The sequence below is a fragment of the Myxine glutinosa genome, chromosome 5, assembly GCF_964187855.1.
Source record: "Myxine glutinosa chromosome 5, kmMyxGlut1.1, whole genome shotgun sequence".
In the NCBI taxonomy this organism is placed as follows: Eukaryota; Metazoa; Chordata; class Myxini; order Myxiniformes; family Myxinidae; genus Myxine; species Myxine glutinosa.
The window spans coordinates 45,659,302-45,679,123 of record NC_136265.1 but is presented as its reverse complement, the minus strand read 5'-3'; the positions used below and the strand labels follow the sequence as shown (position 1 = coordinate 45,679,123).

The window sequence follows — 19,822 nt, the reverse complement described above, 5'->3', positions numbered from 1 at the left end:
CGGATTCGGATCTTCAAAACAATCTAACAAGCGTTACGCCTAGGTCCCCCGTCGGGGAAGTGATGTGAGTTGACAAAGTGGAAGACGCAAAAAACATGCTATGATATGATATTTTGCTCACAAGGTTCAGACATACATGGAGGCGGCCATCTTGGATTTTGATGTGGCGACCCAATTTTCAATAGCGTTCTTCCTTATGCCTAGATACACCCACACACCAGATTAGAAGTTGGTACTTCGCTTATTTTTCAAGATATTCTGCTCACAAGGTTCAGACATACTTGGCATCAGACATACATGGTGGCGGCCATCTTGGATGTTGACGTGGGTTGCATCCACACACCAAATTCGAATGCGGTCCTTCGCTTACGCACAGACGCACGGACGGACGGACACACGGACGGAGGGGAAAACCATAGTCCCCCTTTTGCTCCGCGTTGCGAAGGGGGACAATAATTTCGTCCTTGTCACACACCCAACCTCTCCACCAAATTTTGTCCGAATCTGTCCTCATGTTTTTGAGATATCCTGTCCAAAGACAAACAGACTGATAACCAAACAGACAATAGGGGGTGCCCACCTCTGGTGGCAGAGGTAAAAAGGTGCCAACACTGATCCCCTCAGCAACAGACCTAGTATCAGTTTACTTCCAATAAATCAGCAAGATCTTGGAATCCATCATCACACTCTCTCACCATGTCTCTCTCCAAAAGGCAGGTATGGCAAACCACCTCCCCCTTCAACTTTCTTATCAATCCTCTTTTGAGGAAGTTCAGTAAATCAAGCTCCTTGGCATCACTATTAGCCACGATCTTTCTTGGGCAAATCACGTTTCACCGCCAAATGGGCGTCCTGCGTCGTACAAAGACCGCCCTTGGCACGCCTGAACTTTCCACCTGCAGAACCTTCATCCACCGCTTGATGGAGTACTCCTCTCCCCTCTGGGCTGGCTCCCCTGTCTCACCCCTTGCTCAGCTTGACGCCATGAAAACCAAATCCTGCAAGATCATTGGAATCTCCCATGATGACACCGAGTCTATGGGAATATCACTTTCACATTGCAGAAATATCACATCACTTTCTTTTCCTACCCTCACCCTCTTCCTCACCCCCAAACACACTTCCTTACAAATTTCCATTTTTCCTTCCTGAGAGTTTGCTTATCCCTTATTCCTTCCCACATCCCTTATAAATCCAAGTCTCTTTCTATTTTGTCCCTCAAGCTTCCTGTTGTTGTTTCCCTCTTCTTTCGACTGTTCCTTTTGCTCAGTTACGTCCTAATTTGTTGTGTCGGACCAACGTAAACCTCTTCCGCGAGCCTCGACTTTGTATATATAAAAAGACTGAGGAGAGAGGTGGAAAATTATTTTCCATTTAGGAAAGGGAGTCCCACTATCAAAGTTGGATGTGATTCAGAAAAAGGAGTGGGTTGAGAGTTTCATTCATAACTCATACATGAAATGTTGTTTTTCTCACTCCTGATTTTCTTTCATACCACCGATACATTTCTCAAAAAAAAATCCTCAAACTGCACAAACCAGGTAATTTAATGGTGTGGGGTGGGAGGGGTGGGGCTCACGGGCCAGTAAATCATTAAACATTGTTACTGCTGCACCTTACACTTTCAGAATAAGTTTTCTTTTATAAAATGATAGGCAAGGCCTTGTTTCAAAACTTTCAGAATTTATTGCTCGAAATATTCTTGATGGTCCGAGTTGATTTGTTTCCCCCACACATCCCGTTCCCCATAGTGGGTAGACAAACTGAGGGAGGAATATACTGCTGACCTCAGTTGGAAAATATTGTTATAGATCGCGGTTAGATGTTATAGACCGAGCGGTGGTGTAAGACCGCGACCTAACAAAACTCACCCGATTCACCCAGACTTTGGCCGTATCGCACCGTAGCTGCCCAATGAGGGGAAAAGACAAAAACGACGAATGCAAAGAGGAAAACGAAGGCAAAGAAGTTGGAAATACTACTAAATTTATTTACTACGTACACACATAAGCAAGAAGAAAGCAGGCACGTTTATTTACAGGCACATGAGACGCAGGTGACACAGTGAAAATGATTAGCTTATGCAGACTTGACTTAACTACCCAGGACAGCACAAACAAAGACACTGACTCACTCGGGGAATGCCAGGAATGGCAGAAGGTGGACGGCTGGAGGTGCACGCTTGGTGGAGCCAACACGGAGCTTGGTGGAGCCAACACGGAGCTTGGTGGAGCCAACACGGAGCTTGGTGGAGCCAACACGGAGCTTGGTGGAGCCAACACGGAGCTTGGTGGAGGGGAACGCTCGGTGGAGCCAACACGGAGCTTGGTGGAGCCTTGGTGTGACGGGTTCTCTCTTCTCTGTAAAAGCTCAACCGTCTTGTCTCTGGTAAAAGCTCAACTCTTCCAGTCTCTTGCAAAAGCGAATCTCTCTGACTCCTCTCCACGGCTTGGGCTCCCGTGTCTGCCGGTAAAAACTCATCTCCTTTTGGCCACACCCCTGCCTTGGGTTATATAGGCCCCCGCCCCTCAACCTTTGCGAACCTCCCCGACCGCTCTTCCTCCGCCCTCTGTAGCCAAACCCCTGGCTCATGGTTGGTCGAGCGGGGCTGGTTCACTCCTCCCCCTCTATGACGAGGTGGAGACACGCCTTTCTTCCCTGACTCGAGCCTCGTGGTCAATGGCGGTTATTGGAGGGGAGGTGATTGGGAATCGAGGCTCAGCAATGACGAGAGGGGATGTAATATGGCAATCGAGGGTCGGCAATCACGAAAGGGGGGATGTGAAGGAAATGGGGATTTCTGGGGATGGGAATGGAAGGGGATCTATTCTCTTTCACTGGTGCAATGGAGTACTTTCAATTAATGGAAGACACAGCCTTACGCTAATACACATAATAAGGATATAACTGTCAAAAGAAAGGATATATCGTGTCCTGCATGTATGTTTTATGGACTAACTACGGAAACGCCCTTTGACCTTTATACAACCACAAACGGAGGGAGGAGGGGTGATATTTTACAACAACCTTTTACAACAACATTTTACCACAACAACAAAATAAAAAAACATTCTCATATCCACAACACTGCACCCTCCTCCCCTTAGGCACGTCCCGGGCCTATTACTTTTACCTTAGTGTGGCACGTAGGTGTAGTCCCCTCTACTTTTAACCTGACCCTGAGTGCGACAGTTTTAAAACATAAATAAATGTGTCCCGCTGGTCCATTGCACCCTGCCTAACAGACTTACGCCCACAGTTAACCGAATTGCGGAATGGTCTTCAAACTATACACTGACGGTGGGGAGCATTATTTACAATGACTCTGCTTTTATTTACAAAACTAACCCAGGACCTGTAATTGTTCTTTCTGGGGGGGAGACAGTCTGCTCTGCATCAATGCACCATGAAAGCACCTATAACGCACCAACACACCCTCAAGCACCAATCAGTGCAGTCACCACTGTTCATCAGTGTTCCATAAAAATAAACCAACAACCCCTAACCCTGCAGGTGATCTCTTGCTCTTCGGCTCCCTCTGCTGGTTATTATTATTTCTTCCAGTTGTTGTCATTTTCATTTGCTTTGCTTACTGGCGGCCTATTTGCAATAAAGCTTGCCCAAACGTGTCCATTTTATTTATCTTTATTTATGGCCCACAGGGCCGACTACGTGTGGTTCACCTGTGGGGCATCGGTGCCCTGTGGCCAAGGTCCGCCAGCAAGATTTCGGGCCCTCATGGCCGGTTCCAGCAGAGGGGCCATGCCCCAACCCATGGGGTCCATAAGTGGTGCTCGGCCACTGACATGTGGTCCATAATGTGGTGCATCGATGCAGACAGCTGGTTCTGGGAATTTCGGGCGCACAATGGCCGACCCACGCACGCTCCCCTCGGCGCCCAACGGCGCTCAGGTCCTCATGTGGGAGACAAAAGAAAGACAATTGAGCGAGGGGTAAGGTCACAAGGGTACACGTCAAAAAGGCAATGCAAGGCGAAATGCGTACGGAGGGCGAAGTGAGAAAGCTCGTCCCTACCGTACGTCACCCCCCTGTTACCTAGCCCACCCTTGCCCTTACCCCATATGTACAAAACCTACACATTACCAATTCGTCACTACTGTCACGTCTTCCCCATATTTCCCCTATACCAAATTCGTCTCCACAATCCCTCTACTTCAAAAATTTGCCATCATCAATTCATCATCAATCCTCATAAGGAGGCAGAGATGGAACATCAAAGCACAATGTCACACCCACGTCATGATGCGTCTCACATTCCAAACATTTGCACAATAAAAAATAATAAAACATGGCATGGTGTGGAGTTACCTGTCACCTCCGGTGAGTGGGTGCAGATGGTGCGAGGAGATCCTTCATCCTAACTATCCTCTAAATGACTTTAACACACTTTACACTACCCGGGGTCTTTCTCCGGCCAAACCATTGGCCCTCTTACACTATGGGTTCTAAAAACCAATTCCCATTGGCCAAACTGTGGTGCTTTTCAATTTGGGGTCTCACTCCCCCGATTCATCTCCCGGTGCCCTCGCACAATTTCTGGGCCGCGACGTGTAGCTCTCCCAACAGGTCTACCCACCTGCACACCTCCACCACTGTAGTTGCCACCCGAGCTTACCTAGCTCCTCACCCTAACCTATCTAACTGGGGGCAGCCCCTCTCCTGGCTCTGTCACCCCATGGTGCCCTCTGGCACTGGGCTACCCGGGTCCGTCCTCCGGATCCTCGGGCCCCATCCACAACAACTACTACCGGCTCCCAGAGCCCACCTGCGGCCTCACCTGGCCGACATCCTTACAGTGGTGGAGTGCCCAAACCAACTACACACACTAACAGGCTACACGCCCAGCCATTTCCACAACACTAATGCACCCATCCAAACATCATTCTTCCAACCGCACCACAGATGCCAATATCCAACCACAATTTACCTGTACCCTCTACCTAACTCTTACACTACCCGCCCCGGGTATCCGTGATGGGGGTCCACTCTTCCCCCATTCACACCTTCGCACCATCCACTCCACTCCACAATTTCCACCACTCTCACTCCACGACCATCCATTCCAATACTCCATACCATTTATTCCATACACCTGTCTTTCATTCACCTGTCGTTGCACACCTGTGCAATGTCACCTGGTGCCACCTGCACCCTCCTCCTCTTCCTGGACCAGTTGGTCAACGCAACACACATCACCATCACTCACTCATACACTGCTCCACACACCTGTTCAGTTGCACACCTGTGCAATCACACCTGTTCCATTCTCACCTGTTCAATCCTCACACGCACGGCATCATCTCAGCTAACTTCTCCCCTCTGAAACTTGCGCTTCCCAGTCGTCCCTTTAAACTATTGCGCTCCCACGTCATTATAATCCACACTAATCTACCTGCGTCCCCACTACAGGTATCAGTCACTAACTAATCTTAACGTCACCTAAGGTCATCTTCTCTAGATCCCTACACACCATATCCTAACCCACCCGGGCTAGTTTTCACTGCCATACACCCCATAATCTAGTGCTCCTTTGCCCCCATCTGTGAGGGATGGTGGATTTGCCATCCCACCACATCGGGGGTCTCTCACTACCAATTTCGCTCGTCCAAATCCAACAATTCAAAAATTTTCCATTTACTGCCAATTCCATTCACTTTTCTAAATTTCGTTTTAAATCACTATCACTATCACCATCACCCGTCTACTTATTACATCCTCTCGGTGCGCCAATTCACATCACCCGTCTACTTATTACATCCTCTCGGTGCGCCAATTCACATCACCCGTCTACTTATTACATCCTCTCGGTGCGCCAATTCACATCACCCGTCTACTTATTACATCCTCTCGGTGCGCCAATTCACATCACCCGTCTACTTATTACATCCTCTCGGTGCGCCAATTCACATCTACAGCCCGGCTTCGTACAGCCGAGCAATGAACGCGGGTCGTTTTGTGCCAGCGGCTGGATACGTCCCGCATTCGGGGCAGGGACGGAGGCTTACCCGGGCCGAGATCCCATGCACCACTTCGGCGTGGAGCCATCCAATGTCCCGATCTCGACCTGCCGGCACGTCTCAATAGAAAGTGGTCGCCATGACGACCCTTCCTATCGAGCTGCCCGCTCCGCCTTGTGGAGCCCGGACGCGGCCGCTCCACGCGAGGCCCAGCGTGGATCGCGCACGGCGGTCCTTTCGAACCCGCCGTGGCTCGGATCTCCGCTGGTTCTCGCGGCACGCGAAGCCCGGCACGCACCGAGGGCCCGATCCGGCTAAAAGTCGACCTAACCTTTAACCCGGTTATCGTCGACGCCTCACCTGGATGCCTACAAGCATACGCTACCCCTTTCGTGCTCATACATGCAGCCGTTTCCATGCTCTTGGTCGTACCTTCTCTAACACACCTCGGTACACTCATTCCGCTCACCGACTTGGTCACACACCTGACCACCGAACACTTTGGCACACATTCGTTGCTCGCACACCTCACCAATACACCGCTTCGCGCCCCTTTCTCGGTCACCTCCTTTGTGACAATCACAGGTGTGCTCTCGCCCGCACACCCAACCACGTGTCTCACTACCAATTCCAGCGTGCATTCCCACTCACGCTCTACCATTCCAGGTGTGCATCCTTCTATTCCAGGTGTACATCCTCGCTCACCTGCCACAACCAACTCACTCTCCTTGTCACTCTCACTACTCTCACCTCCACTCTCGGTCGCGCACTCACCCTTACTCTTGACAGCATGCGCTTTCCCCATGCACCCGTCCGTCACACACCTTTCTCGCGCATCCTCCCGCGCACACTTCTTCGTTACTTCCTCCGTAACACTCACCACAGGCATGCATTCTCCCTTACTCTTGACAGCATGCGCTTTCCCCATGCACCCGTCCGTTACACACCTTTCTCGCGCATCCTCCCGCGCACACTTCTTCGTTACTTCCTCCGTAACACTCACCACAGGCATGCATTCTCCCTTACTCTTGACAGCATGCGCTTTCCCCATGCACCCGTCCGTTACACACCTTTCTCACGCATCCTCCCGCGCACACTTCTTCGTTACTTCCTCCGTAACACTCACCACAGGCATGCATTCTCCCTTACTCTTGACAGCATGCGCTTTCCCCATGCACCCGTCCGTTACACACCTTTCTCGCGCATCCTCCCGCGCACACTTCTTCGTTACTTCCTCCGTAACACTCACCACACCGCGCTTCCCTGTGCTCCCTCGCACACGCGCTTCGACCAACTCACTCTTGACGGTACACTCACTCCTCGGCGTGCACTTTTTCCTCACACACCCCATGGTCGGACATTCTCGCACACCTCTTTTTTCGCACACCTGTCCTGTCACACACCTCACCAACGGCCTTTCACGAACACCCGGATCCAAACCAATCCCCAAGCCGACTGAAGCTTTCCTCACATCATGTACATTGCCACTCACCTTGGCACCTCGTCCCCGCACCTCCTTTGCCACCTGCAAACTCTTTATTTGGTTAGTGAGCATCACATCATGATTTGAACACAGACCTTGTACATATTCCATGACTTCCTCCTTTATCTCCCTCTTAGTTTCTGTCCGTCCCTTCTTAATTTCACTCACCTCTTCTCCCACTTCCTCTAATTTTTGTTTAACCTCTTTTATTTCTCGGTGCGTCCCCTCAAGTTCGTCCTCTAAGGCTACCGTGACCGTCTCTATGTGCATCCTCACCTGCCGGTCCTTTGTCTCCATTATCTCTGTCACCTCGTCCACCCTCATTGTCAGTTCCTCCCGTACCATCTGACATTGCCTCTGCGTCGCTATTAATTCGTTTTTAATTTCTTTTTGTGTCGCCTTTAACCCTCCTAGTACCGCAGTGTTCTTTTGAACCTGCTCCACTAACTTAGTTTGTCCCTCTGTCAGCTGCTCCACCTCCTCCGTCAGATCTTCTATTCCCCCCTGTAACTTTGCCGTATTATTTCTCACCTCTTTCTCTATACGCTTTTCGCCTCGCTTTACCTCCTCGCGCAGCCCCGAGACCTCCTCACTCACCCCTCGTCGTATTTCCTCCATCTGGTTCCCCATCTGTTCGATTTCCCGGGCGGATTGTTCCCCTATTTCCCGCAATTTGTCCTCCATCCTATTTTCTAACCCCATTAACCCATTTTTCACCCCCTCTAACTGATTCTCCTGGGCAGCCATTCTATTTTCCACCCCCATTAACCCATTTTTCACCTCTTTTATCCCGTTGTCTAACCCCTCAAAATTATTGTCTAACTTCTCACCGGTACCCCTCGCTTCGTCCCTCATTACCCCCATTTGGTTTCCCATTACCCCCAATTGCTCACTCTGAGCATCCATCCGGTTCCCCATTACCCCCATTTGGTTTCCCATCCTGTTTTCCATCCCTTTGAAATTATCGTCTGTTTTTACCATAAAGGCCATCATCTGTTTCATAAACAGGTTCCAATTCATTGGCATCTCGGGTTCGGCTACCGCGACCATGGGCGTGGCTAAATTTGGTGCCGCAACAACCATGTGCGCGAGGACGCCATCTTGTGCACCTGATACACCCTCAACCACACCTTCTTTACTCTCCTCCACCCTTTCCTCCACATACATTTCCCCGAGGTCCTGGGTCGATTCTACCCCGTCTATCTCTCCCACCGGCATCCCGTCGCCTTGAACAGCCATGGCGCGATTTCAAAATTCGGGTTTTTATACAACAAACAAATTTCGGCTTTATAATTTCGAGCGCGTAAACGCGCTCCGGGTCCGATCTCACTCCTCGACACCAATTGTTATAGTACTAACACAATTGGTGTCCAAAATTTGGGCTAAATAAATTTAGTCCCAGGTTCGAATCCAACTCCTGACAACCAATTGTTATAGATCGCGGTTAGATGTTATAGACCGAGCGGTGGTGTAAGACCGCGACCTAACAAAACTCACCCGATTCACCCAGACTTTGGCCGTATCGCACCGTAGCTGCCCAATGAGGGGAAAAGACAAAAACGACGAATGCAAAGAGGAAAACGAAGGCAAAGAAGTTGGAAATACTACTAAATTTATTTACTATGTACACACATAAGCAAGAAGAAAGCAGGCACGTTTATTTACAGGCACATGAGACGCAGGTGACACAGTGAAAATGATTAGCTTATGCAGACTTGACTTAACTACCCAGGACAGCACAAACAAAGACACTGACTCACTCGGGGAATGCCAGGAATGGCAGAAGGTGGACGGCTGGAGGTGCACGCTTGGTGGAGCCAACACGGAGCTTGGTGGAGCCAACACGGAGCTTGGTGGAGCCAACACGGAGCTTGGTGGAGCCAACACGGAGCTTGGTGGAGCCAACACGGAGCTTGGTGGAGGGGAACGCTCGGTGGAGCCAACACGGAGCTTGGTGGAGCCTTGGTGTGACGGGTTCTCTCTTCTCTGTAAAAGCTCAACCGTCTTGTCTCTGGTAAAAGCTCAACTCTTCCAGTCTCTTGCAAAAGCGAATCTCTCTGACTCCTCTCCACGGCTTGGGCTCCCTTGTGTCTGCCAGTAAAAACTCATCTCCTTTTGGCCACACCCCTGCCTTGGGTTATATAGGCCCCCGCCCCTCAACCTTTGCGAACCTCCCCGACCGCTCTTCCTCCGCCCTCTGTAGCCAAACCCCTGGCTCATGGTTGGTCGAGCGGGGCTGGTTCACTCCTCCCCCTCTATGACGAGGTGGAGACACGCCTTTCTTCCCTGACTCGAGCCTCGTGGTCAATGGCGGTTATTGGAGGGGAGGTGATTGGGAATCGAGGCTCAGCAATGACGAGAGGGGATGTAATATGGCAATCGAGGGTCGGCAATCACGAAAGGGGGGATGTGAAGGAAATGGGGATTTCTGGGGATGGGAATGGAAGGGGATCTATTCTCTTTCACTGGTGCAATGGAGTACTTTCAATTAATGGAAGACACAGCCTTACGCTAATACACATAATAAGGATATAACTGTCAAAAGAAAGGATATATCGTGTCCTGCATGTATGTTTTATGGACTAACTACGGAAACGCCCTTTGACCTTTATACAACCACAAACGGAGGGAGGAGGGGTGATATTTTACAACAACCTTTTACAACAACATTTTACCACAACAACAAAATAAAAAAACATTCTCATATCCACAACAATATTTTATCACCGCCAAGAGTTTGGACCAAAAACAAAAACATGGTGGTGACAATGGTGATTGAGGTGAGACTTACTTGAAGTCTTGTAGCGCCGTTTCATTGTGAGTCCACAAACCCTCCGTGATTTTGGCAAGAAGAGAGTCACGCTGGCTGCCAGGTCCAGGGCAGAGAAAAAAGGCAAGGAGGGAAAGTATGCCAGCAACACACAGCGAGGCAGCACAACCGCGGCACTTCGCAAGTACACGCATGGTTCTCATTAGAGATGCTGGAGAGAGGAAAGAAAAATGCTACAAGTAAGAGGAAAAACAAATCAGAGGACAGGCTCGCGTGGTAAGGGGTGGGGGACCACGGTTTACCGAGCGGTTTTATGGTATGACCACGTCTGCACAAGTTACCCGATTGTGCCCGAACGTTGACTAGTCGCGCGATGCTGGCTCAATAAGAAAAAGAAGACACCCGGCTGGATTACAATAACACAATACGACACCAATGGTTCAATTCTCAAGACCTCCGGAGGAGATTATATTCGTACGGAAAGGTCAGATTACAGGGGCTAGAGGTATATTACAGGAAGACAGGCACTTAGACACACTCTTACATTAACCCCGGACAGACGACAGGTAAACGGGACAAGGCTGACTCACACGGGGGTTGATGGCAAGGAAAGGCAGATAGCGATGGCTCAAGGTGCACTCTTGGCTCAAAGCAGGGTACAGTACGGTCCGGTCCGGTCCAAAGATGCGGGGAGGTATCATCGCGCTGGGGGTGGCGGTGGCTTCTCTCTCTCCAAGCTGAGGCGCCTGGCTCATGCATGAGAGAGGAAGGCTCACGGACCAGGATCATATGGGGGTGGAGGGGGAGTCATGGGACAGAATCGTGTGGGAGGTGCGAGTCATGGGTCAGGATCATGTTATGGGGGGGGGAGACTTTTTCCTCCATGCAGCGGTTTTGGAGATCTTTTTGGAGATTTTGGATTTTTGGAGATCTTTGGAGAGAGATCATGCAGGTGACACATTTTTTGGTTTTTCCAAGATGGTGCCTGTACCACATGACCTATGACGTCATGATTATCATTTAAATATTCCACAGGAGGAGGCGCTCCGATGGTGAAAATTTCGTGTCAATCGGTCCAAGAATTGCAGAGAAAAAAAATTCATACTGATCGAATCAAGCGTTGTACTTGCCGAATTATGATGTCATTATTACGGTACTGATGACGTCATCATTAACATATCTTATTCCCTAAGGGGAGTACTTGACATTGAGCCATATTTCAATTTTTTCCCATGGAGTGGTTTCGGAGATAGAGGTGCAACTTTTTTCGATTTTCCAAGATGGCGCCTGTGCCACATGACCAATGACGTCATAATTATCATTAGAACAATTCTACAGGAGGAGCCGCTCATATTCTGAAAATTTCGTGTTCATCGGACCAACAGTTGCATTGGGAAAAAAAAATCATACTGATCGGATGAAGCGTTGTACTTGCCGAATTATGACGTCATTATTACGGTATTGATGACGTCATCATTAACATATCTTATTCCCCAAGGGGAGTACTTGACATTGAGCCATATTTCAATTTTTTCCCATGGAGTGGTTTCGGAGATATAGAGGTGCAACTTTTTTCGATTTTTCCAAGATGACGCCTGTGCCACATGACCAATGACGTCATAAATATCATTAGAACAATTGTACAGGAGGAGCCGCTCATATTCTGAAAATTTCGTGTTCATCGGACCAACAGTTGCATTGCAAAAAAAAAATCATACTGATCAGATCAAGTGCTCTACTTGTCGAATTATGACGTCATAAAGGAGGCAACTATGACATCATTAACATATCTTATTCCCCATGGGGTGTACTTAATGAGCCATGTTTCATTTTTTTCCATTAAGCAATTTGGAAGATATAGGTGTGTAACATTTTTCCAAGATGACGTCCATACCACGTGACCTATGACGTCATAATTGTCAGCAAAAAAACCATTACAGGCAGAGGCGATCCGACGGTAAAATTTCATGTCAATCGGACCAACAGTTGCCGAGAAAATGAATTCTTAAAATGCAGATACGGCACACGTACGGCACACATACGCACCCGATTGCTTAACCCCGCTTTTCGCTTCGCGAGCGCAGGGTAAAGATGAGGAGAGTGAAGACATGGAAGGGGTCTTTCAGACAAAGTACTTAATCCATGGAATGATCTCCTTGGAACGGTGGTGGTCGCAAAGACAGTGGATTTTGTATTCAAAGTCGAGGGTCGTAGAGGAGCTAGAACATAGAACGGATCGGAACAGAAGATCGAGAGGCGGGAAACCCACCGACAGCGAGGTTGAGGGACAAAACCAGAGGGAGACTTGGACAAGTAAGGGATGGGGGATAGAGAAGGACGCCCGGGGTGGACAAGACGGACGCAGAAGGAAACTCTCAGAAAGGAAAGATAGGGAATTTGGAAGGAGGTAGCCCAGTGGAGGATCAGCGGGTGTAGAAAAGGTCATGGTTTTGGATGGAGGATTATCTGAGATTGTGGTGAACAGCTGTCTTGAAGACCTGGAGGGAAGAGCAAGATTGAAGACAATCGTTAACCCACCCCAATCCGTCCTCCTTCCAAATTTTCAGTTTCGCTCCTGTATATATCTTGTCCACCCAATGCATCCTCTCCTACCCCCATAGTTTGTCCACCCAATGCATCCTCTCCTACCCCCATAGTTTGTCCACCCAATGCATCCTCTCCTACCCCCATAGTTTGTCCACCCAATGCATCCTCTCCTACCCCCATAGTTTGTCCACCCAATGCATCCTCTCCTACCCCCATAGTTTGTCCAACCAATGCATCCTCTCCTACCCCCATAGTTTGTCCACCTCCCTCCGTGTAGGCCTTTAACTCTGTTGTTGGTGTCTGCCCTCCCACTGTCACTTCTGCTCCTTTTCTCCTATGGTGTCCTGATCCGTTCACTGTCCGAGTACCAGCTGTTCCATGAGCCTCGACTTCTCTGATCTTTCTTTTTCATAGTTGATTTTTTTTTTTTTTTTCTGATTTCTGATCTGATCTGACTTTTCTTTTCTGAGCCTGATGTGTTTCCCCACGAAAGAGCTTAATGGCGTCCTGTGTTCAACGAAGTTCCTTGTACGTCGTACATGATGCGCTCAAAGAACGGCCCTTTTGTCCCCCGTCGACCCGCCGATCAACAGGAAATCGAGCGAATGAATAAACGTCAAACGTGCACGATGAGCGAATGAATAAACGTCAAACGTGCACGACGAACGCAAACATTTTCATCGTGGGATTCGTGGGTCATCGACCGTAATGGTTGTAGCTCGTAAAGCTAATGCCGTACAATAAATAAATAAATCAAGACCGACGTTACCTCACAATCCGCTATCTTTCAGCCATTACTCCCAAAGCTCCGCAGCGCAAGGCGAAGCGAATGTGGCGGGAAACACGAAAGATTAACCAGACGGAAAGATGAATTTAAAAAACGCGATCAAATTCTTCTCAGGTCGAAGAACCACTCGAACACCGCTTTACGATTATTGCAATCTGCTGCAGTCTTTGAAGAGGGAGGGAGGAAGAGGAGTTGTGATGGTGTGGTGCGAGGAACACACGCTCATTGGTTGCCTGGGCTGCGAGGGGAGAGAAATGAATTTGGTCTGACGAGGCGAAACGCTGATTGGATGGCTGAGCGTAGAAAGGAAACTGTGGCACTGGAGGCGGATCGATTTGAGGTGTGCTCGTGTCGTCGATGTGGCCATGCTGCATACCCAGCACCTGGATCGCACGCAGGATTACTCGAGCCTAGGCTTCTTCTTCCTCTTCTTAATCTTCTTCTTCTTCTTCACCCTCTCATTTTTCTTCATCTTGCGTATGGCCAATATGCGTGCGCTAAATCTGCTCCAAACATTGCACTCATCCATATATATATATATATATATATATATATATATATATATATATATATACTGTATATATATTGCATACCGTAGCGAATGGAGATGCAAAAAAACATTTTCGAACCTGCAGTGTAGTTCATGGCAGGGGGAAGATCCCAATTCTCTCTATGTAGATGTGTATCGTAGATCGTTATAAAGAAGATTAACAACTTTATATATAGGCCTATATAAGATGTATATATTAGATTAATCGTTACATTATTAGCTCACCTGGACTTTAGTCCACTGAGCTTATGCGATCCAGCAGTCTATGAGTAGGTCAGTGAGTGAGTCTGTGAGTCAGTCAGTAAATGAGTCAATCAGTGAGAGTCAGTCTGAGTGCCAGCCTGTCAGTGAGTGAGTCAATCTGTGTGAGTCAGTCTGTGAGTGAGTGAGTGAGTCAGTCTGTGAGTGAGTGAGTGAGTCAGTCAGTCAATCAGTCAATCTGTGATAGTCAGTCTATGAGTCAGTCAGTGAGTCAGTGAGTCAATCAGTCAATTGCCGAATTATTCAGTCAGTGAGAATTGCCGAATTAATTGCCAAATATGCTTCCCACAGCTCGCTTCCCACAGCCTGGTGAGTCAGTCAGTGAGTGAGTGAGTGAGCGAGTCAGTCAATCAATGAGAGTCAGTCAGTGAGTGAGTCAATCAGTGTGTCAGTCTGTGAGTTAGTGAGTGAGTCAGTCAGTGAGTCAATCAGTGAGAGTCATTGAGTGAGTGAGTAAGTCATTCAGTGAGAGTCAGTCTGTGAGTCCGTGAGTGAGTCAGTCAGTCAGTGAGCGAGTGAGTGAGTCAGTCAGTCAGTCAGTGAGTCAATCAGTGAGAGTCAGTCTGAGTCAGTCAGTCAGTCAGTGAGAGTCAGTGAGTCAATCAGTGAGAGTCAGTCAGTGAGTGAGTAAGTCAATCAGTGAGAGTCAGTCTGTGAGTCCGTGAGTGTGTGAGTCAGTCAGTAAGTCAGTCAGTCAATCGGTGGGAGTCAGTCAGTAAGTCAGTCAGCCAATCATTCAGTCAATCAGTGAGAGTCAGTCTGTGAGTCGGTCAGTCTGAATCAGTGAGTAAGTCAATCAGGACAGGGCCCGTGGAAATTTGGGTACATTGGGATGGCTCCGCAGGTAACGTTGGGTATTGTGGCATCCACCGGGGGACGTGGTCTGTAGAGGAATCCAGGGTTGTACAAATGTTTTTTTGAATTTTGTATTTTTGGGTAAGGTTGTGTGGTTAAGATCGAGTTTTTGTGTACTGACATTTTCAACCTGCCCCAGGAGTTAGGAGCAAGGATTCCAAGAGTTGTAAATATTTCAAATGATGCTTAAGGGGTGTAGAACGTTAAGGAAAGTAGGTAAGTTAGCTACGGCTCGCTTCCCACAGCCCCTCCTAATTTATTTCATAGGATAATTAAGTGTGAGTTGGAAAGTGTGAAGGCTGGAACGGTAACGCCTGCAGTGAACCTTGCGGGAGCTATGGTTCCAGGGGAGGGGGGCTGTGTTATGTTTATGAGGGGGTAGGCAATGAAATACCTTAGGGCCAGGTAGGATTGTATAGGGTAGTGTGCTCCGAATGTCGAGACGAAGAAGAAGAACCTCCATGTACCGAAGTAGGGAATCCGTTGGAAAGGATGTCGTGTAAGGTTGTATATTGGTCCCCGTGGCGAGGGGTGGAGCTATGTTAATTAGGTAGGGGTTAAAGGTAAATCCCCTGTATGTAAATGCCTCTGTGGTTTTTCCTTTGTTCCTTATGACACTACACTACATACACTACACCAGCCATGCACTCCACCGGCCATGCACTCCGCACCTATACTAATAAGACCATATAAAAGTAACCGGAACCAGGACATTAAAATGCCGCTGAGGCCACCAGCCGAGTCATCGTCAGGGACAACGGGAGGGGCCATGGGGCCCGGCCCGAGGGGTGGTGATTGGCCCGGGCGAGGACTGCTGCGATGGCACTCGCTGATTGGAGCATGCGCGGACATCATCGGATAATGTTGGAGACTGGGGAACAAAAATACTGTGTCCCGGAATTTGCTTTCTCTTGGGGTCCCAAGCTGATGAAAGGCGGTCACAGTTTTATCCTCGCTCTTGGTCCTGACATTGGCGGTCGCAGCTTGTTGACTCTGACGCCTTTGGTACTTGGCTTCGTGACAGCTGTGTACACCTGAGAGACCTCCGTGCTCTGTGGAGTATGGGACATTGGGACAGGGATGGAACGAGGCCCTGCTCGCTTCACGTTCGGTGGTTGGCGGGTGAACGAACTTTGCGCCAAGGCGTGTGTTTTCCCGCACACAGACCAGGGACCCGTTCGAGGACTGACGGGGTTCAAGGGCCGCTCAAAGCTGTATACTGAGCAAACAAACCAAACACATATTTATTACTTTCAGTTATTTTGGGAGCACTCCAATTAGGAATTAGATTTTACTGTGCATTCTTTTGTTACCGGCATTTCTTTCATTAAACCCGGTATTGTTGCATTTTAATTCCATGTCGGTTTATTTATTTATTTATTTTTTGCTTTTTTTTTATACAAGATCGAGGCTCGTGAAAGCGAGCTCGTGAAAGGTTTGATTTGATTATCGTGGTTCGAAGACGCTCCAGTGGAATCCATGCAGGTAAGAGCCTTGCTGTCCTCCCCCCACTCCTTGCGCGTATAAAGAAGGTCCGCCATAGTTGACTAAATGCCTCGGAGGTAAGCTTGATTGGCTATTCATCCCCAGGGGTGTTAACCCCCAGGAACACGACAACTTTGATGGGGTTGAGGTCAGGGCCCTGTGCAGGCCAGGCAAGTTATTCCACACCGATCTTGACACCATTTCTGAATGGACTTCGCTTTGTGCATGGGCTTTCCCCAAATTGTCATGCTGAAACAGGAAAGGGCCTTCCCCAAACTGTTGCCACAATGGTGGAAGCACACAATCGTCTAGAATGCCTTTGCATGCTGTGGCATTAAGATTTCCCTTCACTGGAACTAAGGGACCTACACCAATGTCAACCATGAGAAACAGCCCCAGACCATTATTCCTCCTCCACCAAACTTTCCACTGCTCCAGAGTCCAATGGCAGCGAGCTTTACACCACTCCAGCCAATGCTTGGCATTGCGCATGGTGATCTTAGGCTTGTGTACAGCTGCTCGGCCATGGAAACCCATTTCATGGAGCTCCTGATGAAGAGTTGTTGTGCTGACGTTGTTTTCAGAGGCAGTTTGGAACTCGGTAGTGAGTGTTGCAACCAAGGACAGACGATGTTTATGTGCTACATGCTTCAGCACTCGGCGGTCCCGTTCTGTGAGCTTGTGTGGCCTACTACTTCACGGCTGCGCTGTTGTTGCTCCTTGACGTTTCCACTTCACAATAACAGCACTTACAGTTGACCAGGACAGCTCTAGCAGGGCAGAAATTTGACGAACTGACTTGTGTGAAAAGTGGCATCCTATGACGGTGCCATGTTCAAAGTTCTTGAGCTCTTTAGTATGGCCCATTGGCCCATTCTACTGACAATGTTTGTCTATGAAGATCGCATGGCTGTGTGCTTGATTATATATACCTGTCAGCAATGGGTGTGGCTGAAACAGCCGAATCCACTTATTAGAAGGGGTGTCCGATTACTTTTGGCCATGTAGTGTACCTCACCCCAAGAAACAAAATCAAAGCCATAAACCAGCTCGCAGTACCAGTGTTCCAATATACAGTCACGTGAAAAAGTAAGCACACCCCATGTAAAGTTTTGACTTTTTCAACATATTTCAACATACAGCTATTTGATCTTCATTTCAACAATATTGATAGATAAAGGTGATATAATATAACAAATATCATGAAACATTTACATTTTGTAGTCCTTGGTGTTGGGCTAGCGGCTAGGATGCCAGCTTAGGATCCCATGAATCCTGGGTTCGAATCCTGGTCGATCGCTGAATTAACGACCAGGGGGGTTGACTCAGCCTGTTACATACCTTCCGAGGTCAGCTAATTGAGTACCAGTTCACTGGTAATTCCCTGCTTGTCGTAAAAGGCTTGTCGTAAAAGGCTTGTCGTAAAAGGCAACAAAAAGGGTTGGTGAGGCAGGAAGGGCATCCGGCCGTAAAGCCGAATCTGGATCTTCACCAAAATCTAATCATTTCATCCTCGTCACATAAGCTACATCTCTGCCAAATTTCGTTCGAATCTGTCCACAACTTTTTGAGATATATTGTTCACAAACAGACAGACAGACAAACAGACAGGGGTGAAAACATAACCTCCATCCACCTTTGGTGGCTGAGGTAACCAGCATGGGGACTTTGTTTTGAGAACTTTCACTAATGTTGACTGGGCCTGTATTGTGTAGCGAGAGGGAAAGTCTTGTTTGCCTGCATCGTTGCCTTCGTGTTGCTGTTTGAGTAAAACTCGTTCGTTCCGTTTGAAATGCGTGACTTGGAGCCTCCCAGAACCAAACAAAAATACATTTATAACAACCCTCACATCTACCCCCCTCCCACCCTCCCTGTGTGTAAGCCTGGTGTTGGCTTAGCGGTTAGGGTGCCAGCTTGGGATCCCAGGATCCTGGGTTTGAATCCCGGTCGATCACTGAATTAACGCCAGGGGGGTTGACTCAGCTGTCATCCTTCCAAGGTCGGCCACTGGTACCAGTTCACTGGTACCAGCTCACTGGCAATTACCTGTGTGTCGCAAGAGGTGACTAACAAGAGTTGGTGGCAGGAAGGGCATCTGGACCATAAAAACTAACAAGAGTTGGTGGCAGGAAGGGCATCTGGACCATAAAACATTGCTTCAAACAAGCGTTAAGCCTAGGTCCCCCATTGATGAAGTGATGTGAGTTGACAAAGTGGAAGATGCAGAAAACATGGAAGAGTCGATAATATTTGTGAGTGGGTTGGAGACACACCCACACACCAGATTAGAAGTGAGTAGTTGGTTTATTTTTCAAGATATTCTGCTCACAAGGTTCAGACATATATATGGTGGCGGCCATCTTGGATTTTGACGTGGCGACCCAATTTTCAATAGGGTTCCTCCTTATGCGTAGATACACCCACACACCAGATTAGAAGTTAGTACTTCGTTTATTTTTCAAGATATTTCGCTCACAAGGTTCAGACATATATATTGTGGCGGCCATCTTGGATTTTGACGTGGCGACCCAATTTTCAATAGCGTTCTTCCTTATGCCTCGATGCACCCACACACCAGATTAGAAGTTAGTAGTTCGTTTATTTTTCAAGATATTCCGCTCACAAGGTTCAGACATTTACTTTTCAAGATATCACACTCACAAGGTTTATCTATGGTGACTGAAACGAAACTGAAAAAGTAAGTACACCCCTACATCCTTTTGTCCATATCATGCTGGAGCCCGGACTCCTTCACTTCCATTAAACAGGAGGCACCCGGAAAGATTGAGCATCAATTGCTTCGATAGGCCTTTTAAAACACCTGAGCCATGCTCCACCTTTACGTTTTTCATTCAGTGTGAAACATAAAACAAACCGATTATTAAAATGACCATAATATATCGAAATAATAGACACGTCTCTTCCAACAAAACGGTACGTATCGGCCTTAGGCGTTATGATGCCTCATCTTCGGAACACTTCGGACAAATTAAGCCCAGGTTTCGTAATGCAACCGTGTATCGTTTCAGTAGTATCGTTTTCGTAATAATAATAATGATATAGTAAATATAACCATAACACTTTAATCCCAATGTCGTTAATGGAT

At 48.2% G+C, this 19,822-nt stretch overlaps 1 protein-coding gene across 2 annotated transcripts in view; it reads right to left on the bottom strand.

Moving 5' to 3' along the window:
- LOC137427568 (alpha-N-acetylneuraminide alpha-2,8-sialyltransferase) overlaps positions 1-13,734 on the bottom strand; it is a 78,784-nt gene extending 65,050 nt beyond the window's left edge. The window contains exons 1-3 of one of the 2 annotated variants that reach the window (XM_078778005.1): positions 13,548-13,734; positions 12,278-12,729; positions 10,253-10,442 (exon numbers count right to left, since the gene is read on the bottom strand). In XM_078778005.1, coding sequence (XP_078634131.1) covers positions 10,253-10,442; positions 12,278-12,341 — 254 coding nt within the window. In that variant the 5' untranslated portion in view covers positions 12,342-12,729; positions 13,548-13,734. The remainder of the gene's footprint in view (positions 1-10,252; positions 10,443-12,277; positions 12,730-13,547) is intronic. The other variant, XM_078778006.1, reaches the window with a different exon arrangement.
- Between the last annotated feature and the right edge of the window lie 6,088 nt (positions 13,735-19,822).